The sequence below is a fragment of the Panicum virgatum genome, chromosome 9K, assembly GCF_016808335.1.
Source record: "Panicum virgatum strain AP13 chromosome 9K, P.virgatum_v5, whole genome shotgun sequence".
NCBI classification, from domain to species: Eukaryota; Viridiplantae; Streptophyta; class Magnoliopsida; order Poales; family Poaceae; genus Panicum; species Panicum virgatum.
Window position 1 is genome coordinate 53582425 of NC_053144.1, and position 22493 is coordinate 53604917.

The following is a 22493-nucleotide window of genomic DNA, read 5'->3' on the forward strand; positions in this document are numbered from 1 at the left end:
CATCTATTCAAAGCTTTTCTCAGCCAATGTTATCGTTTATCAAGATGACTTCATGACACTGCAGCGAACAATAATTGAACTTGCGGGCAGGGTAATTTATTAAGACAGGTAAAATGTTCTTGCCAAATTGATGATATATCATTCAAGCAAAAACGAACACAAAATTCCATAAGGTACCAATACCATCAGCCGCCAGTTTGAAAAGCACAAAAACCACCTCACAAAGGGAACATATTGTTTCAACCAAAAGCATCACCCATACAAGCACGTTTCACTAAAAACCTACTGATCTCTTCTAGGGAAGATTGATCAAAGGAAGGCGTTGTCTGCAGCTTTCCATCCTCCCACCTTCATTCCAAAGCAATCCCAAACGGCATCATATTATCTGGGGCTGAATGAAACGGCATCTTGTAAATATGAAATTATCAGACAAAGAGTGTACAAATGCAACAGATAAAAAAAGGCAACATTTAATTTAAGAGTGAGGTCTGGACCTGGATACAACAGCTGGGCCATGCCCATCGGTGATTGGTGACACCTGAGGTTTGCACCCATCTGGGCTTGGAGATCGACTACCTGACCTGTAGTGCCTGTTATTCTGAGGACGCGGAGAGTATGACCCCCCAGGGGAGTAATTGTCACGGCTGTCCCTGCCCCTACAAATAGTTAAAGTTCAAATTCCTGAATATTGATGGCACGCAAGGGACAAAACGTGCACTAAATCAAAAGCATATCATACCTAGCAGGTATAAGAACAAAGTAAAATCATCAGCAAACTAAATTTTATATAACCAAACACTTATCAACAGCAACTGTACAGTAACACTTTTATCCCAAGACAACTGAATTATAAAGCAAGATATCAATTTTTTTACCTGTCCCATATCAATAAAAGCTACCGACTTTGTCCCAAACATGCAATGTGCAATGCATTAAGGTGCTGGCTCAACAGAATCAGCTCACTTGAAAATAACTCTTTTCCCCAGGTTTCTTAGCCAAGATTATCTTTACAGTCTGGGTGACAGTACCACTTTATCTTTAACAGTAGTCCCTTTCACATTCTCCAACTGGGGAGGTCATAGTACTTTCACTTTGGTCTTTATTCTCCAAACATCATGGTTGTCTTTTGGTCTTTTAGACTATATTCTTTGTTGACTGGATAATAAGCACAACCAGAGCAACACAATTCAGAGCAAAATTCATAGCCTTATGTCAAGAAGAGCATATATTATTAGATCAGTCCACAATTATCAAACAATCTAACAAACCACATTGCTAATGAAACATGGCATGCACACCCATATGTAAACATAGGAAACCTATGTTTGTTAATTTCTTGTTATCGTTGCTATAGTTTGTTTGTTATAAAATGAAATTACCATTCTGCACAAGCAACATTCACTCTTGAATCATAAAGTCACTCATAAGTAGTAAGAATGACTGAGGAGCAAAAAACTTACATTAACCACTCAACAAGCAAGGTAAATTTAATTTGTTGAGTCTCCATTATGCAACTTTGACCATTGCGTTTACACCAATTAACAGCCATACATTGTATCATTGTTACTATAATACTATGTTATGAAAACATTTTTCATGACAAATCCAATGATATTATTTCTGTCCGAGCAATCCAAATATTTCTTCCAATGCTTGTTAAATTTGGAAGTCTGATTTCTAAAACATCATATAGTTTACGAATGAGAATAATTTCTATTTCCTGCTTGCTTTACCTAAATTCAAGTGAATATAGTAACCATCATGACAGCAATGAGATTACAGGTGTTTAACCACATGGCTTCGCTTGATGGATTTATTAACCTCAAAACCAAAACTTCTACACAAGCTGAGACCCCCCCTTTCTTTGAGCTGGGAATTTCAGAAATTTAAAACCTTGATATGCTAAAACAAAATACCTGGAACACTGCAACCAATGTAGCATATAATCCTAATGGTTTGGTCATGGTAAACAGTATGTCCATAACAACCTTTTTTTGGTGTGTGTGGGGGGGGGATGCAATTTTTCCTTATGTGCCAACAGCCCAACAATGAGGCGTTCAAAGGATCCATAAGAGTGAATTGTTAACATACTAGTCTATTCAATTAGAAATTGAATTCAAACCTGAAGTCACGCCTAACCGGAGATGGTGTAGGTGAATAAGCTGCTAAGAAAAGAATGATGTTACATTTTACAATAAAATGGAAAAATATAAATATATAAATTTACGAAATGCTTTATACTTACAGTGGGAATGAGATCTTGGAGATCTAGATACTGATCGCCTTGTGTACCTTCTGTCCATATACCTACCACTACAGCAACAGAAGCACGATTCAAGTTTAAAATTTAATACCACTAAGGCCAATCTAGAGCATGTATAAAGGATGAACTTACCTTATTCTTGTTCTCATGCGCATTTCTTGGGGTGTCTTTCTATTCTCTTCAGCATAAACTATTGAAATCTCTCGGCCACCAATAACTTGATGATTCATCTCTTGCTTGGCCACCGCAGCATCCTCAGGGTAGCGGAATTTCACAAATCCGAAACCACGAAGTTCCCTGTAAAATTGGAAAAATTGGACTAAGAATCAATAAAGAAGGGAAAAATTCGATTCATGCCACCACAACTCCGTGAAATTGGGTTTCATGTTCAAAATCATGCCACTCAATGGCATGGATTTCAACATGAAATCCAATTTCAAGAAATTGTAGTGGCATGGATCCAACTAACCCATAAAGAAGACACTTATTGTAATTCAGACAAAGATAATTTATTGCTGCAAGAGCTGGCTGTTAATTTCAATCATTAGTCAAAAAAGAACTGGCACCATGATATCATACAGGACTGTTATTGACAAAAATAACAAGGCATTTTCATTGAGTTTTGAATCCATTCATACTACATTACCATTTACATCCAAATGGTTCAAACTAATAGTCTTCTAATGAACTTTTGAAAAGTAGTATAATGTATAAGTTTCCTAATGGGTGTGTCTAACTCCCACATAATTCACCTACTTTTTCATACTGAAAAAATTGTTTGTCCATGCACAACTACTATAGCCTTAATGAAAAGACTGACATGTGATTAAACAAAACTTTCAAGGAACTTATAAAGCGATTTTCACCTGGTGTGGAAGTTTCTTGGAAGATAGACATCCTTTACAGGGCCGAATTGCTCAAAGGGAACACGAATATCTTCTGGCCTGCAGCAGATGAGTAGAAAAAAACAGTTCATCAAGCTGTCCTGGGTTGTACATGGTGGCGCTGACAACCTCTAAATAAGATACGGAAACATTCGAAGTTCATAGATCTGATTACCAATATGGTTCAATGGTTGAACAAACCTGAAAGGTTTGGATTTTATAACTAAAAGAAATGTTCCTTGACTATCATAGTACCAGTAATCATGAGCACCAGCTCCATTAATGCAACAGTAATCAATTTTCTTAAAAAACAAAATGGTTGGGAAATCCCATCCCAATAACATCAATAAAATCCAAATTGACTCTAAAGTTGTCAAAGGCTTGAAGACAATGACTTAAACAGGACTGATCCAATATATGTAATATTATGTCAAACTACTTAGCAGATTAAGAATGCACACCATCATGAGCAGACCACTTAGTGAATGGTTTCCAAAATCCAAAGCATCTGTCATGACTGATGGACTTGTTTCTCTCCTAGCACGTTTCGGTAAACAGCCTCATTAGTTATTTATGCACACATCTTCAGTCAACAATCAAATGGTAACAGCCCATCACAGTGAGGTTCAATCAAAGCATTTGTCAGCATGTAAACAACCAAACAATCGGTCATCACAATCGAACAATTGAACCACCGTTCAACTTATGAACATCATCTGTAAGAAAAAGCAACTGCATTTGTTTTGTTGTGTATGTACCGACCATCAACATCAAGTAACACATTACAGGTCAATGGATACAAATTGAGTCGATGACTAATTAAACTGTCCTGAGCAACAAAACGACGATGGATCATACAACTGAATCAATTCATCAATTCGATGTATTTGCATGCAGCAGCAATACAATTTAAAGAGGTTATTAGGATCAACGGCTCCACAGATCGACCAAACCAGATAGCGCCGAGTCCACGAACCCTAGGTCACAGGAGACGTAACCCCGGAGGCACGGGGGGTACAACGAGAACTCACCTGGCTGTGATGGAGATGTTGCGGATGAGGAGACCGGACTGCGCCGACGGCCGACCGTACCCACGCCGGGCTCCGCCTCCGCCTCCGCCTCCGCCTCCGCCGCCCCCACCCCCGCGGTAGCGGTCGCGGGGGTCGTCGTAGCGCTTGCGCCTAGGAGGGCTCCGGCTGTATCGCCTCCGAGGGCTATAGCTCCGGCTCGGACTCCGGCTGCGGTAGCCAGCCATCGTTCGTCGCGGATGCTGCGCCGCCCCTGAGAGCTTTCCTAGGGTTTCTCCGGGGTTTGGCTCAAAGGGGGTCTGTTTTTTTAGGAGAGATTTGTATTTTTGCTACCCCACAAAATAGATTTGAGAGAGAGAGAGAGAAGGCTTCGTTTCTTTTTGAGAGGAGAGAGAAGGCTTCGTAAGATGAGAGAGGAAGATGAAAGCCCCAATGGGCCAATTTTTGTGGTGGACGGCCCACAACCAAATCTGGGCAACTTCACACCCGGCACAACCGCTCGCGCCGCCGCCGCCGCCGCCGGCAGGGCACAGCCATGCCCCCACCTCGCATCCTTCTCGCTAGGCGCCTCTCCTCCGCCTCCGCGTCCGATCCCGCCGGCACCCTGAGGCCACCCACGGTCTCCGACGCGGCCGACCTCGCCGCGGCCGCCGTCCGTCGTCGGGTACCGTGTTTCGAGTCCCGCCTCCTCTCCCAGGTCCCCGGCGGCGTCCTCTCCGACCCGGACTTTGCCCGGCTCACGCTCTCCCGCCTTCTCCCCGCCCCGGTCCCATCGCTCCGCTTCCTCCGCTTTCTCGCCTCACACCTCCCAGCCCCTCCGGCGGGCGCATCCCCTCCGCTGCCTGGGGTCGACGAGTTACTCCGGCGCCTCCCACCGCATCTCGCCGCCGACGCCGCCGACCTCCTCGCTTCCCACCTTGGCATCCACCCGTCCCTCTGCACCCTCAATGCCGCGTCCCGTACCGCCCTCCGCGCCGCTCGCCCGGACCTCGTCTTCCGCCTCTTCTCCGCCTTCTCCTCCTCGCCCGACTACCCCGGCGATGCCACCACCGTCGGCTGCCTCGCGCGGGCCTACGCCTCCCAGGGCCGCCCCCTCGACGGGCTCCAGATCCTTCGCGACGCCGCGCGACGCGGGTCCCCGCCGCCGGCCGACGCTGCCGCGGACCTCGCGGCCGCCTTCGCGGCCGACGGAAAGTTCGCCAAGGTCTCCGCGACGCTCCACCTCATGATCGCGGCCGGGTGCACCCCGGACAATGTGATCTACCAGCGGATCATACATGGGCTCTTTGGGCGAGGGATGGGTGAAGAGGCTCTGCGTGTGTTCAGAGAGATCAAGCAGCGGGGCTATGACATTAACAGAATTATGTATACCACGGTGATCCACGGGCTATTCAAAATGCGCTGCCCTAGAGAAGCGCAGCAGATGTGGGATGAAATGGTGGACAGGGGATTCGAGCCTAATGAGTATGCCTACTGCTCCCTTGTCAGTTACTATTTCAAAGCTGGTGATGTTGAGAAGGCCTGCAAGGTATACAATGAAATGCTTGAGAAGGGGTTCAAGCAGACTACTGTTACATGTAACATTCTCATCAAAGGGTTTTGCGTCAATAAGAGGGTGTATGATGCACTTGAGGTGTTCGAGGAAATGTCAATTAAGGGGATCGAGCATGATGTGATCACTTATAACACATTAATACGGGGCCTATGCAAGGTTGAGATGTTGGCCCTGGCAATGCGGATGTATGAGTGGTTAGCATCATCCGGTTTGGAGCCTACAGTGCCAACCTTCAGTCGGCTCATAGCCATCATGTGTAAGGAAGGACAGGTGGATGCTGCAGTGGACCTGATCAAGTCTATGCGGGCTAAGGGCTTGGAGCCATTGGTGTGGTGCAATGATAGCATCATCAATGGGTTCTGTAAGATCGGTAGATCAGATGAGGGCATGGTGTGGTTGGCAAGTATGTTGAAGAACAATATAAAACCACGGCAAGAGACGTTTAATACTTTGGTGGAATCGCTGAGCACCTCAGGGCGAGTGGATGATGCATTGCTGATCCTAGATATAATGTTCAAAGTTGGATTTGAATTAGGCAGGTTGGCTTGTACTATACTTGTTGATAAGCTGTGCCCAGGCAATGTATCTTACTCCCACCAACTGGATAATATTTTGGCGAGCAGCCAGTAGCAAAACTATTAGCAATCAATTGCATTGTGTATGGCTGAAATGTTTCTTTGGCCCTCCCAAGACTGATGTGTCCCAAGATAGTGTTGTTTTGGTGCTGTCAGAGAGAGGGTACTCAAACGCCTTCAGCAGAAGATTCTGGTGATCAGAAAATTTTGATGTATTGGTTTGTAATTGACTCTTGACTCTAGCGTTTTGGCAATTGTGGTTGGAGCTTGCCGAGTGTTGTAGCTCCTGTAGTGTCAGTGTAGAATTTTCATGAGAATCAATAGTAGTTGCCAATTTGTATCATTCAGAAATGAGAATAATGCTCAAGGCATGTTCTTACGGGTTTTTTTCCAAGATATGAGTAATACTTTGAGAGACATTCCATTTTGTCAAAGTATCCAAAGGAGTTTTTTCTTCATACGCATTGTCATCATAGCGTAACTGCGTAAAATCATTGTCATGGGAAATGGCTCAAAAAAGGAGCTAACTCCTGCATTCTGATACTAACTTTTTAACAGCTGTTGCAAATTGTAAATCAGATTGACCAAATTGCATGGTAAGGAATTATGTTTGCACCCTATCAGCACGCAACACATACTCTAATTTTCATTGCTCTACCATGTAACTATTCTTATTTTCAGCAACAGCGACACATGTGGTCTCATCTAGGTTTGTTTTTTTTGGCTTACAGATCTTCCATTTGGGGCTTGGTGAGTGTCTCTTGGCAGCTGTTGGTACCAGTTGGTATGTTATTTCGAACAGATCATGTTGAATAATGTGGAGCATGTTATTGGCTGTATCAAAGCAACACCAACACCTTTTATCTTGCCAGGGAAGGGAGGTATGCTCTCTCCTTTCCTTTTGTTATCCATTTGGTAGTTCTCTTATGTGAATAGGGTACCGTTCAGCTTTCTTGTGTACCGAAAAAGATAGAATGGCTATTTATGATTTACTTGCACCATGTGTATACGGTGAATGCAATGCCTTTCCACCTTAAGTTGTTCCTGCTGACTGTAAAATCAGCTCCGGCGGTCGTCAAAATTGAACAGATGAGATTATGAGAATTTTCCTGAGTGCAAATCCAAAGTTTGTTTTTGCTAGCTCAACAGGTTGGACAAGGAAGTATATTGGTCGTTACAATTATCTTGTCCAAACCAAAACTAGGAATCGCTTCTGGAGTCCCCACATTCGCTGAATTGGTGAACAGCGTGAAGTAACGAAACGCTGGCACCAGCCATGCTGCTAGGTAATCTATTCATTCGTTCATCATGCCTCCTGGTGGGATTGAATCACACCACCGTAGTCGCAGGGAGAGGCTGAGACACTCCCTCCAATCGGTGAAGGCTCTTCTCCGCTGAAGTCTTGTAGTGGCAAGTGGCCCTGTTCAAGCAGCAACGCCTCCACTGAGCTTGTGCAGGATGCATCCAGTAAGCCGCTGCCCCTTTCTGGATGTAGTTAGGTGATGCCCGTCATGCGCGTGACTCTTAATTTAGCTCCGATGTCGCTAGTAGTTCTGATCGGAAAATGCCGTTCGCTAACAGCCTCTAGCGAGCAAGGTTGGTGCTGCCTCGAAAGAACAAAAAGAAAAAAATATGAAAAATTTCCCTCCACGGCCCTAGAAATAATAACACTTCCTTCCATGACCCTCAAAAGTTGAATCTTCCTTATTTAGCTCTAATTTTAACTTCTATCCCTTCTATGGCCTTGCCGTCAAAATCTGTCAGTTAACTCGCGTGAACAGTAACATGTGGTTTCTCACCCCTCTTTTCTTGACTAAAATGACCTTCATATCAACTCAAAAATTCATAAAAAATTTTACAGTGATACAACTAATGGAGGTGAATCCATTTTGCAAAAACAAACATATGTCGCATTTACGATCTTAAAACTAAAATTCACCCAATTAGGCTACTTATTAAGACTATTTTAATTTTTGCGGCACAAAACTATTGTCCAAAAATTGATAAAAATACCTAATATTTCTAATATGAGATTTATTAATTTATAAAATTATTATGTATCATATGTTACTTATAGTATTTGGAAGTTCTGTTAAAATTTTATTTTTTGAAAGAAAGTTTAATTTTTTTTTGTTAACGAACATCAAAATTATCTAAGTAACATATAGTATAAAATAATTTTATAAATTATTAAATATCATCTTAGAAATATTAGGAATTTTTTATTGATTTTTGGATAACAATTTTGTGCCACAAAAATTCAGATAGTCTTAAAAAGTAGTCTAATTTAGTGAATTTTAGTTTTAAGATCGTATATGCTACATATATTTTTTTTACAAAATGGATTCATCTCCATCGGCTGTATCACTGTAAAAAGTTTGATGAATTTTGGAGTTGATTTGAATGTTGTTTTAGTCAAGAAAAGAGGGGTGAAAAACCACACGGTACTGTTCATGCGAGTTAACTGACAGACTTCGACGGTAGGGCCATAGAAGGAATAGAAGTTAAAATTAGGGTCAAATAAGGAAGATTCAACTTTTGAGGGCCATAGATCTCCAGGGCCGTGGAGGGAATTTTCCCCAAAAAAAAATATTGTGGATGCAAGCAGTGACGTGGAAGTGTGTACCCATCACCGGAGGCGGCCGGTTGGCTGGAGATTGCCCGCCCTGTGCGTCGAACGATGCTTTGCTCATGTTTGGATGGCCCCTGAAAATTTTTTCAGTACTTTGACCACTAATTAGGATATTAAATAAAGTCTAATTATGAAATCACATCGATAACTATGATACTGTAGCAGTTATTGTAGCTAATGAGACATTTGATCGTACGATTGGAGGATGATTAGGCGCGATTACTGTAGTATCACTATAGCCAATCATGATGAAACTTGGCTCATTAGATTCATCTCGAATGAAAAAGTTTCGCAAATAAACTTCGTTTAGGACTCCACGCATGTTTTCGTCTTTTTTTGAAAAAAAATTCAGGGTGTTAACCAAACACGGCATTTGCTTCTGGTGGATCTGCAGTGCTGGTCACCTCTAATAATAGGTCTCTTTTAGTTCCCAAAAAATTTTCTACACTACCCGTCACATCGAATTTTTATACACATGCATGTAGCATTAAATGTAGTTGAAAAAATAATTAATTATATAATTTAACTGATTAGCATGAGATGAATCTTTTAAATCTAGTTAGTTTATAATTAAATATTATTTACGAAATAACAACGAAAGTGCTACAGTGTCAAAATACAAATATTTTCGCGAACTAAACGGCGCCGAGGAGGGGTCCGCGAGTTTTGTGCATACTAGATCCCACGTCGGCCTGCCGTGGCGAGTAACATGCACGGGCTTTGGCAGGCACCGGCGGCAATCCCCCGATTATCTGATTGAGGAGGCTTGCTGTTGGCTGTTGTTGCCCATGGCTTGACTTGCCAGTTGCCAGTCAGGTCAGGCTCTTCCATGTGGGAAATCATCCAGACACGCCTTCAAAAAAAAAATCATCTAGAAACAGAATCATATTCCATTATAATATGCCGCCTAGCTCCAGAGAGATATTTTCTTCTACGCTGCTGATTGTTATTATTTAGTTTTAATTCGCTTGCATCTGATTATCAGTCGACGAGGGAAAACGGGAGCCTCGTAAGCGAGCTGTTTACCGCCGGTACTGTAATGCAGGAGTAGACCTGGGCATCCTCCGGGCCGGGTCGGGTTCGGGTCGGGCCAAAAAAAGCCCGGTGTTTTTTCTAGCGGCCCGTGCCCGACCCGACCCGGTGGCCGGGCCGTAAAATTGAGCCCGCACCCGACCCGACAGCCAGTCGGGTCGGGCCGGGCCTATGTAAAATGTCGGGTTCCTTCGGGTTTCGGGTCAAAATTTTTAGCCCGTGCCCGGCCCGTCAGTCATACCGGGTCAAAAATTTTGACCCGAGCCCGCCCATCAAACTCTTCGGGTCGGGTCGGGCTATTTTCGGGCGGGTTGGGACGGGTCCGTCGGGTCGGGCAGCCCATGCCCAGGTCTATGCAGGAGCACTGAGGCCTTGTTTGGTTCCCACAGCACACAATTTTCGAGAAAGGAATCCTGCATGCATGGAGTATTAAATAAAATTTATTTGCAAATTTTTTTTAGGGATATATGTAACTTTTCGCGACGAATCTAATAATGGTAATTAATTGATGATTGTCTACAGTGATGCTACAGTAATTATCCCCTAATTACGCGGTCACATGTCTCATTAGATTTTTCGGAGTTCCTAGCGCAGGAGTTCTGAAGTTGGTTTTAGAAATTGCCTTAATTTAATACCTCTAATTAGCGGTCAAAGTTGATACAATTTCTAGCATAGCACAAACCAAACAGGACTTGGGGAGGGTGGTGTTTCGTTCTAGACTTCTAGCGGCATCTTCGTTTGATTGCTCGCGTCACGAATTCTTATCTCTAGTTATTAGTAATAGTGATGAAACGGACGGTCAGGTGGAGGTCAGGCCGTCCGCCGTCGCGGTGTAGACCTTGTGCTTGCCCACTTGACAGTCGATAGGTATCCTTTTTTAGTTTTGAGTTTTTGACCGGGCGTGCTCCAGCTCAAAGCAGGCAGACGGTATGGAACGTCGACCGGCCAGGCGGCCACTAGTGCCGACCGATATCGCATCGCGAGCAGCCGTATCGCCCCCATACTCTCTCTGCCGAGGATGGCCGGATGCAAAGGCCAGCCACCAGCCTATGCGGGGATTAAACCATGTTTCAAATTCAAATCTGTAGGACTTGGATCCCGATCCGAATTAAAGCAGCAGTAAGTAAAACGGATGTATGGCACAACTTACCAAATACGGAGTTGAGATGCAATGGGCTCCTGCTCCAACGCTAGTTTTTTTTTACAGGCATACTCCATCCATGCTGAAAAGAATGCAACCCTCGCTTCTTTAGAAGTCAAACAATTCCAAATTCGATCAAATTTGTACTAAAAAAGTTACTAGCATTTATGTTTTCAAATATATTTAGTATAAAAATATATTACATGATTAATTAAATAATATATATTTCATCACACAAATGTTAATACTATTTTATACAAATTTAATTAGATTTGAAATTATTTGAATTATGGGAAAGCGAGAGTTGTATGTTTTTTTGGACGGAGGACGTATAAAGAGTACTGCTTGAAAGTTTGTACGCGCAGCGTGATTCCAGCGTGTACGAGATGAGAAGGGAACCTGCTGTCTGGTGTCAGCCTGTCGCCAACCAAAAAATCAGGATCCGTCGTCCTCCTAACCCCGATCCTCGCGAATTCTTAAGCCTATCGCGCCATCAGACGGGACAAGCCCGCGGCGAGGCGAGCGTAGATGAATCGTCATCACGCGGCTCGATGCAATTCCCAAAAAAGGGCCCGAGATATTTTCCCTCCTCTGGCCCACTGGCGCCGGGCCCCCCGAGCCCCGTCGCCAGGTATAAATACCCCGCCGCGCTTCGCGTCGCCCCACAGGCAGCGCAGCCCGCCACCGCCAGACCGGAGAGCGCTGCGGCCTGCCTGTGCCGCCGATCCATCGCGGCCGCCGCGAGCGCGCGCTCCTCCTAGGCTAGGACACTAGCTCATTCGTTTGTGCGGGGTTCCTGATCATCCGTCGGTGCAGAACCAATGGCCATCGCGCGGGTCGCCGAGGATGTGGAGGCCGGGGTGGTCGGGGCCGGCGGCGGCGGCGGCGGCGGCGAGGTCACGGAGCCGCTGCTCCGGCGCTGCGGCAAGGGGGAGGACGCGGGCCCCAAGATCCGGGACGAGGCGGAGGCGTCCGAGTGCGGGAGCGAGGGGCGCCTGCAGGCGGACGACGGAGGGTCCCTGCGGATGGTCCTCGTCTCCACCGCCGTCGCCGTCTGCGGCTCCTTCGAGTTCGGCACCTGCGTAAGCCCTCCCGTCTCCTCCTCCTCCTTAACTACGTTCCTTTTTTACCTGTACTCTGTGTTGGTTGGCGGCGTGTATTCGGCACTTGCCTCCCGGGAGAGAAACGTTGTAATGCGAAAACGTTACCAACTTACCATCCTTTCAGGTTTCACGAACCAAATACGACGGACAGGTTCCGTTCGTTGTTCTGAAATTCTGATGAGACTATGTAGTAATAGATAAAAAAAAGAAAAAGGACTGGACACTGGACAGATAAAAAAAAAAGGAAAATGTGACTGTGTAGTAATAGACGAGATTACTGATGAGACTATGAGGGACTGCTAACAGTACTAACCAGCATCGTTGCTAGAATTTGACATGTAATTGGGTCGATGAACCCCCTAGGAACATCCTAGAAGCTTTGGTGAACGATGTAACAATGTTCCAAGATCAATAAAGTGCGCCAAATGGCTTAAAAAAAACAGTACTAACCAGCATCGTTGCTGTTCTCTCTTTAGTTGGGGAATTTTTTTGAGTTTTGGAACCGTAACTCTTTCGTTGTTATTTAACAATTAATATCTAATTATAGACTAATTAAGTTTAAAAGATTCGTCTCATCGTCTACAATCACATTCTCATTGCAAGGGGTTAGATCACAAGAGGTAGATGCATCTACCTTGTCAATGGGAATAGCACAAGGAATATTGCAAGGAAAAGATTTATCCAATGATGATTCATTTTTAGATTCAAAGCTCTCATATTTTATTTTAAGTTCTTTATGCTCATTGTATAACAAATTGAATTTGTTTAGCAAGTTCTCATATCTTGAGACAAATGAGGCATGAAATTTTTCTTTAGCCTTGAAAACTTTGATTTCTTCATTTTGTTTAGTGAGATATTCTTGTTGATTATGAAGAAGTGTCATCATCTCACTAATTTCATCGGTTTCAACATCGGATTCATCATTGGAGGAGGAGTCATCACTTACATCGTTATTACCTAGTGCCATAAGACACATGGGAGGTGGTGATAATCTCTGAGGGCGATGAGTGGTGGAGCTCTTGGAATTTTTTTTGTGACTTGATCTTTCACCATTTTTCTTGGGCTTGTAGATGGCGGAGAGAGTTTGAGGTCTTGACTTGTTCTTTTTCTTCGCCATCTTCTCCATCCCAACCGCACTCCCTCTAATAAGTGTTTTGTACCCAAACTCATAGAGCTCATGTACATGCTTGGCAATCTTGCGGTGGTGGTATAGCACGGCCCTTGAATATTCTTCATCACTTGAACTTGATTCATCATCACTATCCTCCTCATCCTCGTCTTCTTGTTCACTTGAGCTTGATGAGTCTTGTCGCCTTGGTTGGTGCTTGCATTAGTGCTTGGCGGCGAGACTCTTTTTGCTTGAAGAAGAGGTGGACTCTTGCTCTTTCTTCTTTGTCATCCCCATACTATATTCATGAGCAATGATTTGATTGATAACTTGGTTGGGTGTAAGCTTGACCAAGTCTTTCTTTTGCAAGAGTGTGTTGATGATGTCATAATCGGGCTTGCGAAGGCTTCGGAGGATCTTGCGGTTAATTTCTTCATCTTTAACTTGATTGAGACCTAAGGCATTGATTTCATTGACAAGAGTATTTAATCATGAGTACATGTCATGAGCATTTTCATTTGGAAGTTGCTTAAAGCTACTAAGCTCCTCGCCGAGAATATGATATTTTTGATTGGCAACATCCTTTGTGCCCTCATGATTCTCGACAATTTGCTTCCATAGCTTATGAGCATTTTTATTAGCAAATACACGATTAAACACACTATCACATAGAGAAGACAATAGAATTGATTTTACAATGGCATCATATTGTCTCTCGGTCTTATTCTCATTTTTCATGCCCACTTCGGTGACACGCCAAACATCAAGCCCACGGGCTTGGAGATGTGCTTGAATAAGCACTTTCCACCGTGGAAAACCCGTGCCATCGAAAAATGGAGCCCTATCGGTACTCATCCCTTCCCCGGACATTATACTCACTCGACGGTGAAGTCGACGGGTCTCCTACGAGCTTTCTCACAAATTTACCAATAGAATTGGTTAATCCTCGTAAGAGGTGTGAGACCAAGCTCTGATACCAATTGTAAGGATCACCGGGGTGTCCGACCCTAGAGGGGAGGGAGTGAATAGGGTCGCTAATCGCTTTTTAACCTAGGGCTCAAACTACTTGCATAAGATAAACCTAACACGTCCTATACATGTTAGTTATGACTAAGGTTTATCTTTGCTATTCTCTACTTACCTCAAAATACTTACTACCTATAGCCAATCCTAAACAAACTAACTAGGAAAGTAAAGGCAAGGAAGATAAAGTAAATGCGGAAACGTAATAAGGTAAGTAAAGAAGTAAGTGCAAGAGGGATGCAAACTCCCGAGTAGACACGGTCATGTAACGTGGTTTGGCACAAACGCCTACATCCACGGGACACCGAGGCTCTTCCGATCACCGTCTTGCACTACACCACCAAGGCGTTGCTGGCAAGTAAAGGCGAGTGCCCACAAGACACCGAGTCTCGTGCACCGCCACCATCTCCTGGCCGAGATCCAGCCGGGGCGGGCTCCGCGGCGGGCCTGCGTGGACGCCGACGAGGCGATGGCGCGGCCCCGAGGAGCGCCGGTGGGAGGCGAGCGCGGCGGAGGAGGCCGATCCCGGCGGCGACGAGGCGGAAGGCGATGGCGTTCCTCTGCAGCTCTGACGAGCTCGGCTTCCTCTGCCCCTGGAACGCGCAAGACGCGTCACGACGGCGACCACACGGCCGGGAAGGCGAGGCGGGACGGCGGCGGCGGCAGGCGGCGGCGCTACCGCGGGTGCGCGAAGGAGGGAGGAAGCACGGGGGATGGCGAGGCAATGCGTTTGCCTCTCCAACTGTTGGAGACAACAAAAAAATACCCTATTCTAACTACTGTAGACGCAAGGCAAATTGTATTTGCCTCTCAACTGTTGAAGTCAGTCTTATGTCGAATCGTGATGCATTTGCTCGGCCATGTTTTTTCGCAGGTCGGCTATTCTGCGCCCACGCAGTCAGGGATCATAGATGAAGTGGGGCTATCTATCTCTGAGGTCTGTGACAATATCCTTTTTTTAAAACAAATGTTCTTCAGCACATTGCCACGTTCTTTAAACGCAATTGTGGTAACTGAAATTTATCATCATGTATAAAAACCAAGGCAGCCATGTTCTTAGTGCGTGAAACTTGCATTGATGACAGATGTTCAGGTTGTCTTAGTGCGCTTAATTTTCTTAAACCAAGGGAGTATAGCTATAGAATGAACAAGCTTTTTGAGTAATGCCTTAGACAGACAGATTAAATGTAATTTGTTCGATTCTGACCTTTTTCTTGGTTATATTGTGACGTGTATTGTCACTTTTTACCTGCAGTTTGCAATTTTTGGATCTATATTGACAATTGGAGCGATGATTGGTGCCGTTACCAGTGGGCGCCTAGCAGATTTTCTTGGACGTAAAATGGTAAAATTACTACCCTGTCAGTTGGGCCGATTTGCTAGTGTTACTGAAGATCGTCTCTCAGTGTCTCCTCTGCTTTAATATGTAACAGACCATGCGGATATCAGCTACTATTTGCATGTTTGGTTGGCTTTCTATACATTTGGCTAAGGTTTGTTCTTTGATACAACGCTTGATCCAATTCTTCTGTTCCGAGAGACCATTTCCATCTGTAACAGTGTAACTTGTCATGAACGTGCAGAGTGCTATCATGCTCTATTTCGGCAGAATCTTGTTGGGCTTTAGTACTGGAGTTCTTTCTTATGTGGTATGCACCTCATGCATCTCTGAATTAGATGCACTACACTGCTTACTCAATCCTATCTCCGATCCCTATCAATATCAGTTCTGTCATTTATGTTTTAACCTTGATAACCTTCAGTTTTAGTATACTGATGCGCTAGATCTGGCAGGTGCCTGTGTTCATAGCTGAAATAGCACCGAAGAATCTCCGAGGGGGGCTTGCAACTTCAAACCAGGTTTGAAAACTAGAGCTCAAGAATCTCATAACTCACATTTGATTTTTAACTGTTATTAACATTGACCACCGGATTTCTTCTGCATTTGCAGTTGTTGATATGTTCTGGAAGCTCAGCTACCTACATAATAGGGGCCCTGGTTGCATGGCGCAATTTGGTACTAGTGGGTAAGTTGTGTTCACATCAATATGAGATCCATGGATATGCTTCATTTATATGCTGAATGGAAATGAGGAGAAGTTACCGTGTGCAGGTTTATTGCCTTGTGTCCTCCTGCTAGGTGGTCTTTTCTTCATTCCGGAGTCTCCAAGGTGGCTAGTAAGGCACTTCTGCTGAAGTGAATGTTATGTGAAATGTTACTTTTTGGATCAGATGTGTTTGTGGTGCACATCAATCAGCTTCCATGCAAGAGTAGTTTTAGTAGGACATAGAAAATGGAAGTTTACTGATGTCAAATTACAGGCTAATGTCGGAAGGGAAAAAGAATTTCACGCCTCATTGCAAAAGTTGCGAGGAGAGGATGCTGACATATCTGAAGAAGCAATTGAGATTAAAGTTGGTTTCTGTCCTAATTGGTTGTATATATTGAAATTTATAACATGAAGAAGACTATGCTCAAACTGATATTTTATTCAGGAGTATATTGAATCACTCCGTAGCTTTCCGAAGGCCAGGCTTGAAGATTTGTTTCTCAGCAAAAATATATATGCTGTCATTGTAAGGAAGTTTTCCAACTACTTACTTTTAGAATATGCGTCTCTTTTCGTACACTAAATTTGGAATTTAATCATATGAAACTTTTGAGAAACATTTGTCGGCTGGCATATAATTGTTGATCTTATATGCACAGGTGGGTGTTGGCTTGATGATTTTTCAGCAACTGGGAGGGATAAATGGTGTCGGCTTCTATGCAAGCTATATCTTCAGTTCTGCAGGTGTGCAAATGTCTCTGATACTGTTGTGTTTTTCTGACAGTCCGTTATGAATTTGTTGGTTTTATCACAACTTCAGGATTTTCTGGAAAACTTGGAGCCATCTTGATTGGCATTATTCAGGTTTGAGAAAGCCACTTTCAGTTGGTAAAAGTTACTAATTAGAACATTTTGTTTATAACAGCGATCGTTTCAGATTCCAATCACATTGTTTGGAGCCATTCTCATGGATAGGAGTGGAAGAAGGGTTCTTCTGATGGTATAAATGCTACAAAGCTGAGCTGATGTATACAAAGAAAGATTGTTAGGTAGAATGTTTTGTGAGATGCTTTTGTCATTTAGGTCTCCGCATCTGGAACATTTTTGGGCTGCTTCCTGACTGGGATATCCTTCTACCTAAAGGTAAATATAATGCTCTTAACCTTGTTTGTGGAGGAAAAATGAATTTTCTAGACTGACAATATGTATGATACTGTCTTAAGTTAGTTAATGTCAATCACTTGGGAACTTACTGGTAAAAGTTGCAACTCGTGCTATTGAAAAATGTTTTTCTTTGTTCCTGTGTATAATAGTGAATGCTTAATCCTCTGCTAGGCACAAGGACTTTTCCCAGAATGGGTTCCCACATTGGCTCTTTCCGGCATACTGGTAAGCGGAGCTGTATCCCTGTACTTTCAGTTTTCTTCAGTTACAATTTGAAATTATTGTATCTAGTAAAGGTGGCGCATTGTGGAAGATACTTGTCCCCACATAAGCTATGTTCCATGCACTCTAGCAATCTGACATTCTGTCCATGTTGCTACTTCCTGAAATAGGTGTACATAGGGGCATACTCGATTGGAATGGGTCCTGTCCCATGGGTAGTCATGTCTGAGGTAAAATGGCATCTGGATTGACTTTGATGATTCCATAAGATGGCTGAAAAATGGTACATTATGTATGCTGGCCATTTGCCTGCTTTATACGAATTTCCTGCCTGCAGATATTCTCAATCAACATGAAAGCAATTGGTGGAAGTTTGGTGACCCTTGTTAGCTGGTTGGGTTCCTTCGCGATTTCTTACTCGTTTAGCTTCCTCATGGACTGGAGCTCTGCAGGTAAAGCACCTGATGCTATTGCAGTTCACCTTTTACTTCTCTTTTTCTCTTGTTTAAAAAAATGTGGCACTGTTATGAAATTTGCCTAGTCGGAAATAAACTTTCAGATTAAACATAGAAGGCAAGGAATGTACCCTTCATGCTTACATTTGTTCCATTGCTTCTTGTGTGTAGGGACCTTCTTCATGTTCTCTGCAGCCAGCTTGGTCACTATACTCTTTGTGGCGAAGCTGGTCCCTGAGACCAAGGGAAGAACACTTGAGCAGATTCAAGACTCTCTAAACTCCAGAAGATAATAATGATTTTACACTACACAACAGAAGAACTATAAGATGAAAAATTATATACACGGCGGCCTTCACCATTGGACTTCTGCCCATTGCAGGAGCCTGGAGATAGAAGAAGCAATTTTCGCCTCCTCCCATTTCCCATTCCCTTCTCCCCTGCTTTGTCTCCCTGTATCTGTAGTGTTCCCTCTGTAGTTTAAGGATGATGCAGATTAAGATTATGTAGTATGTACCATGCCCCTCCAGATTATTGAGCAGCAGCTGAAACGACATTATGTACCATGTACCTCCAGATTAATGAGTGTTGAAGTATAAGTAAATTATCCTTCTCCCATCAACGTAAGCTTTCGGGTTGAATTGGCTAGTGTAACGTAAGCTTTCGGGTTGAATTGGCTAGTGTATTGTATGCAATCAATAATGAGCATCACATTTTATCTTGATCATCGTAAGGTTATGGTGGTACAACTTACAACTTGTTGCTATGTTACACTGAAAATTTCCTTCGATGCATCACCCAAGCCTCTTGCAGAAATCAAAAAAATTTACTTGTAAGATTTATGAACTTTTGAGAAATTTATGGAATTCACATGTATTTTGAAAAGCCATATTCAGTTCTAATATCTGGAAATGCATAGATAGAAAAAACAAAAAGACACAAAAAACAATGGTTGTGCTGTCCGTGTTCCCTGTGACATTCTTGAATCTGATCAAAGTTAATTACATAAGTTTGAAATCAACACTATTTTCTTGTTTATTGAGGCACGAGGGGTGTTGGAAAATCAGCACAGATTGATTGATGCTCTGCTCACTGTTTTTTTTTGGAGTGTCAGAGCTGAGGAGAGACATTAATTTTGAGCTGCTCCTTACTGGTGGCCTTGGCCTTTAGCCCTTTAGCCTCTTCTTTATAGCTGAGAGTATACTGCAAGACAGCCATAGTGGCTTATCTCTAAAAGCAAACACTTGACACACGAACTTGACTCGGCACACTAAGGACATGTTTAGTTCCCACCCCATAAACCCTGTAAACGCAAAAAAAACATCACATCGAATGTTTCGACACATGCATGGAGTACTAAATGAAGTCTATTTACAAAATTTTTTGCATGGATGGGCTGTAAATCGCGAGACGAATCTAATGAGCCTACTTAATCTATGATTTGCAACAGTTATGCTACAGTAATCATCTGCAGCAGTGATTAATTAGCATCATTAGATTCATCTCGCGATTTACAACCCATCTGTGCAAAAAAAATTGTAAATAGACTTCATTTAGTACTTCAAATTAGCAAGATTCTTTCGCAAAAAATTTTTGCGTTTCAACTAAACAGAGCCTAAGACAAAAACTTACACATTTACTCGACTCAGCACACTAAGACAAAGACTTGATGTATTGACTTGACTCTGTTAAAAAAGATGATGACCGAACTGTGTATTTTGATAGAGGCTCAAAGGGCCACATATATATAGTACAAGAGGAGACTCCCAAACTCTAGATACTAGGATATTACCATTATACCCTTAACAAACTCAAACTATGAGTCTAAAGTCTTAATTCGAATTTCTGAGGGAAGAGGAAATCGACCTAGCTAGGAAAACTAGACTGACTAGACAAGCCAATGAAAAAAAAAAGATGACTAGTCGGCAGATCCTGCAGTGCAAAGCTTCAAATTTTGGAATGCATTTGATTTTTTTTCCCAACTAAATGGTGGATAACTACATTCAATTAGGACGAGGAAGTGACGAACAAATTACTATTCGACATCCTCCAAGAAGGAAAAAAGGTCCACAACATCCTATGTTTGATGGCAAAATTGGGTGATGGACACTCTTCAAATATGGTTTTTGCTACAAATCATTAAAAAAGAAGGCATTTGCTAGAAGACACTCTTCAACCATGATAATATGCTGCTGGACACTGCACCTATTATTTTATTCAATTTAATAGCATGGGCACGGGAAATGACATATTTGACCCCGGTGTCGGTTCGTCTTCGTCCCCTCCCTCCAGTCGCCCCTCCCTTCCTCACAACATCTAGGGGCGGTGGCGGCCATCTCGGCGAGGGCCCCTCCAATGCAGGGCAGAGGACGGTGGAGGGTTCACCAGGCATGCGGTGGTGGAGGCTGCCTCCCAGCCCCGAGATCGAAAAAAGGTCATCTTCGTGAAATCACCGTAAGGCCAGTCTCAGTGGGGGTTTCATGAAAAATTTTATGACATTAAATATCATCAAATTTGCTGACGTGGCAAGGAGAGAGAAGGTTGGAGTTTCATAAAATGTGAGAAGAGTTTTATCACCATGAAACTCATCTGGCACGATTACCTAGTTTCCAATCTAGATATTTGTGCCCATAAAATTCACACTGAAACTGACCTAACTCTGTAGCACCTTTCGTCTTCTCCATTCTTTACTCTCGTCTGCACCCTGAGCAGGCCGACCCGGCCTCATGCCCACGAATATTTTTTTTATTTTTAACCTATTTTTCGATTTTATTTTAAAAATAACCCATCCGGATATATATTTGCAGATCTAACCCTTTTGGTCGCGCCGGTCTGCGTTGTGTGACAAAAACACGCTGTCGCGCCACATGCATTGGCGTGACAAGATGTGCCACGTTGGCACGCTTCGGAGCGCTCGGAAGGGGTCTGCCAGCTCATATTCTACGTGTCAACCTTGTCACGCCACTCCCACCGACGTGACAGTACAGCCTTGTCACGCGACCCCCCGCTGGCGTGACAAGGTCTGACTTTAGAAAAATCATATATTTTTCATACGAACTCGGATGGAGATGATTTTTATACAAAAATTGTAGCTCTCAACGAGATCTACAACTTTGTAGTTTTGAGTTTTTTCATTTGAAGTCATTAACATGGTTAAATAATTGATTTAAATTTTTGAAAGCATATTAAGCACTTTACCTCTATCGGATCATCTCTAACTTGACATGTTTATCATGGTTCTACAAATTAACTTCTATATAATGTTTGATATATGAAATAATATGGACTAAATAATAATAGTTTGATAAGAGATACAATGAGAAATCAAACTATATCATCATTGAGTACGGAATATAATGCAACACTCTAGTTATTATTAATTATAACTTTAACTTGTGAGTTGGTCCATGTTAATAGCGTGTCTAGTTTTGCTATGTTTTGTTTTTTATTATAAATACTTTTTTGTAGCAAGCTATTTTGTTTGTTCCCCTGGAGTTTGTTCTTCAACCACTGTATCATATTTTAAGATCTTAATCTTTCAAAAAAATACTTGATAGCTTATAGCTATAATTAATATCTAGGGTGTTGCATTATATTTAATACACAAGGATGATATAGTTTGATTTCCCATTGTATCTCTTATCTAACTATTATTATTTAGTCCATATTATTTCATATATCAAACATTATATATAACTTAATTTGTAGAACCATGATAAACATGTCAAGTTAGAGATGATCCGATAGAGGTAAAGTGCTTAATATGCTGTCAAAAGTTTAAATCAATTATTTAACCATCTTAATGACTTCAAATGAAAAAAATTCAAAACTATAAAGTTGTAGATCTCGTTGAGAGCTACAATTTTCGTATAAAAATCATCTCCATCCGAGTTTGTATGAAAAAAATATGATTTTTCTAAAGTCAGACCTTGTCACGCCAGCGGGGGTGGCGTGACAAGACTGTACTGTCACGCCAGTGAGAGTGGCGTGACAAGGTTGACACGTGGAATATGAGCTGCCAGACCCCTTCCGAGCGCTCCGAAGTGTGCCAACGTGGCACATTTTGTCACGCCAATGCATATGGCGCGATAGCGTGTTTTTGTCACGCCACGTAGACCGGCGCGACCAAAAGAGTAAAGAGTTAGATCTGCAAATATATATCAGGTGGATTATTTTTAAAATAAAATTAAAAAATAGGTTAAAAATAAAAAAATTCCATGCCCACGCGCGATGGCCGGCTAGCCGAGCGCCCTCCAC

At 42.9% G+C, this 22493-nt stretch overlaps 3 protein-coding genes across 7 annotated transcripts; 2 read left to right on the top strand and 1 right to left on the bottom strand.

Annotated features, from left to right (window-relative positions):
- Positions 1-71: 71 nt before the first annotated feature.
- Positions 72-4529, bottom strand: LOC120652276 (serine/arginine-rich SC35-like splicing factor SCL28). 5 transcript variants are annotated; one of them, XR_005666513.1, is made up of 8 exons: positions 4179-4529; positions 3130-3207; positions 2396-2560; positions 2246-2313; positions 2123-2162; positions 876-1155; positions 495-656; positions 72-391 (listed from the first exon to the last, which is right to left on the bottom strand). XR_005666513.1 is itself a non-coding variant. In XM_039930050.1 (7 exons), exons 1-7 carry the CDS (start codon positions 4400-4402, stop codon positions 382-384), a joined length of 747 nt encoding a protein of 248 aa, XP_039785984.1. In that variant the 5' UTR covers positions 4403-4529; the 3' UTR covers positions 72-381. The 5 variants fall into 5 exon arrangements, 4 of the variants coding, with proteins under 4 accessions (XP_039785984.1, XP_039785982.1, XP_039785983.1 ...); XM_039930050.1 differs by lacking the exon at positions 876-1155; XM_039930048.1 differs by lacking the exon at positions 876-1155 and having other exon boundaries at positions 72-407.
- Positions 4530-4614: 85 nt separating this feature from the next.
- On the top strand, positions 4615-7342 carry LOC120652275 (pentatricopeptide repeat-containing protein At5g18950-like). Its single transcript, XM_039930046.1, has 2 exons — positions 4615-6523; positions 7037-7342. The coding sequence occupies exon 1, from the start codon at positions 4711-4713 to the stop codon at positions 6358-6360; it is 1650 nt and encodes a 549-aa protein (XP_039785980.1). The 5' UTR covers positions 4615-4710; the 3' UTR covers positions 6361-6523; positions 7037-7342.
- A 4425-nt stretch (positions 7343-11767) lies between these two features.
- Positions 11768-18957, top strand: LOC120652283 (sugar transporter ERD6-like 16). The gene is made up of 18 exons (XM_039930062.1): positions 11768-12192; positions 15219-15281; positions 15600-15689; positions 15778-15837; positions 15928-15993; positions 16139-16204; positions 16296-16371; positions 16458-16522; positions 16667-16759; positions 16841-16921; positions 17055-17139; positions 17216-17259; positions 17333-17395; positions 17479-17538; positions 17731-17784; positions 17952-18011; positions 18119-18233; positions 18408-18957. Exons 1-18 carry the CDS (start codon positions 11932-11934, stop codon positions 18527-18529), a joined length of 1524 nt encoding a protein of 507 aa, XP_039785996.1. The 5' UTR covers positions 11768-11931; the 3' UTR covers positions 18530-18957.
- The last annotated feature ends 3536 nt before the right edge of the window (positions 18958-22493 follow it).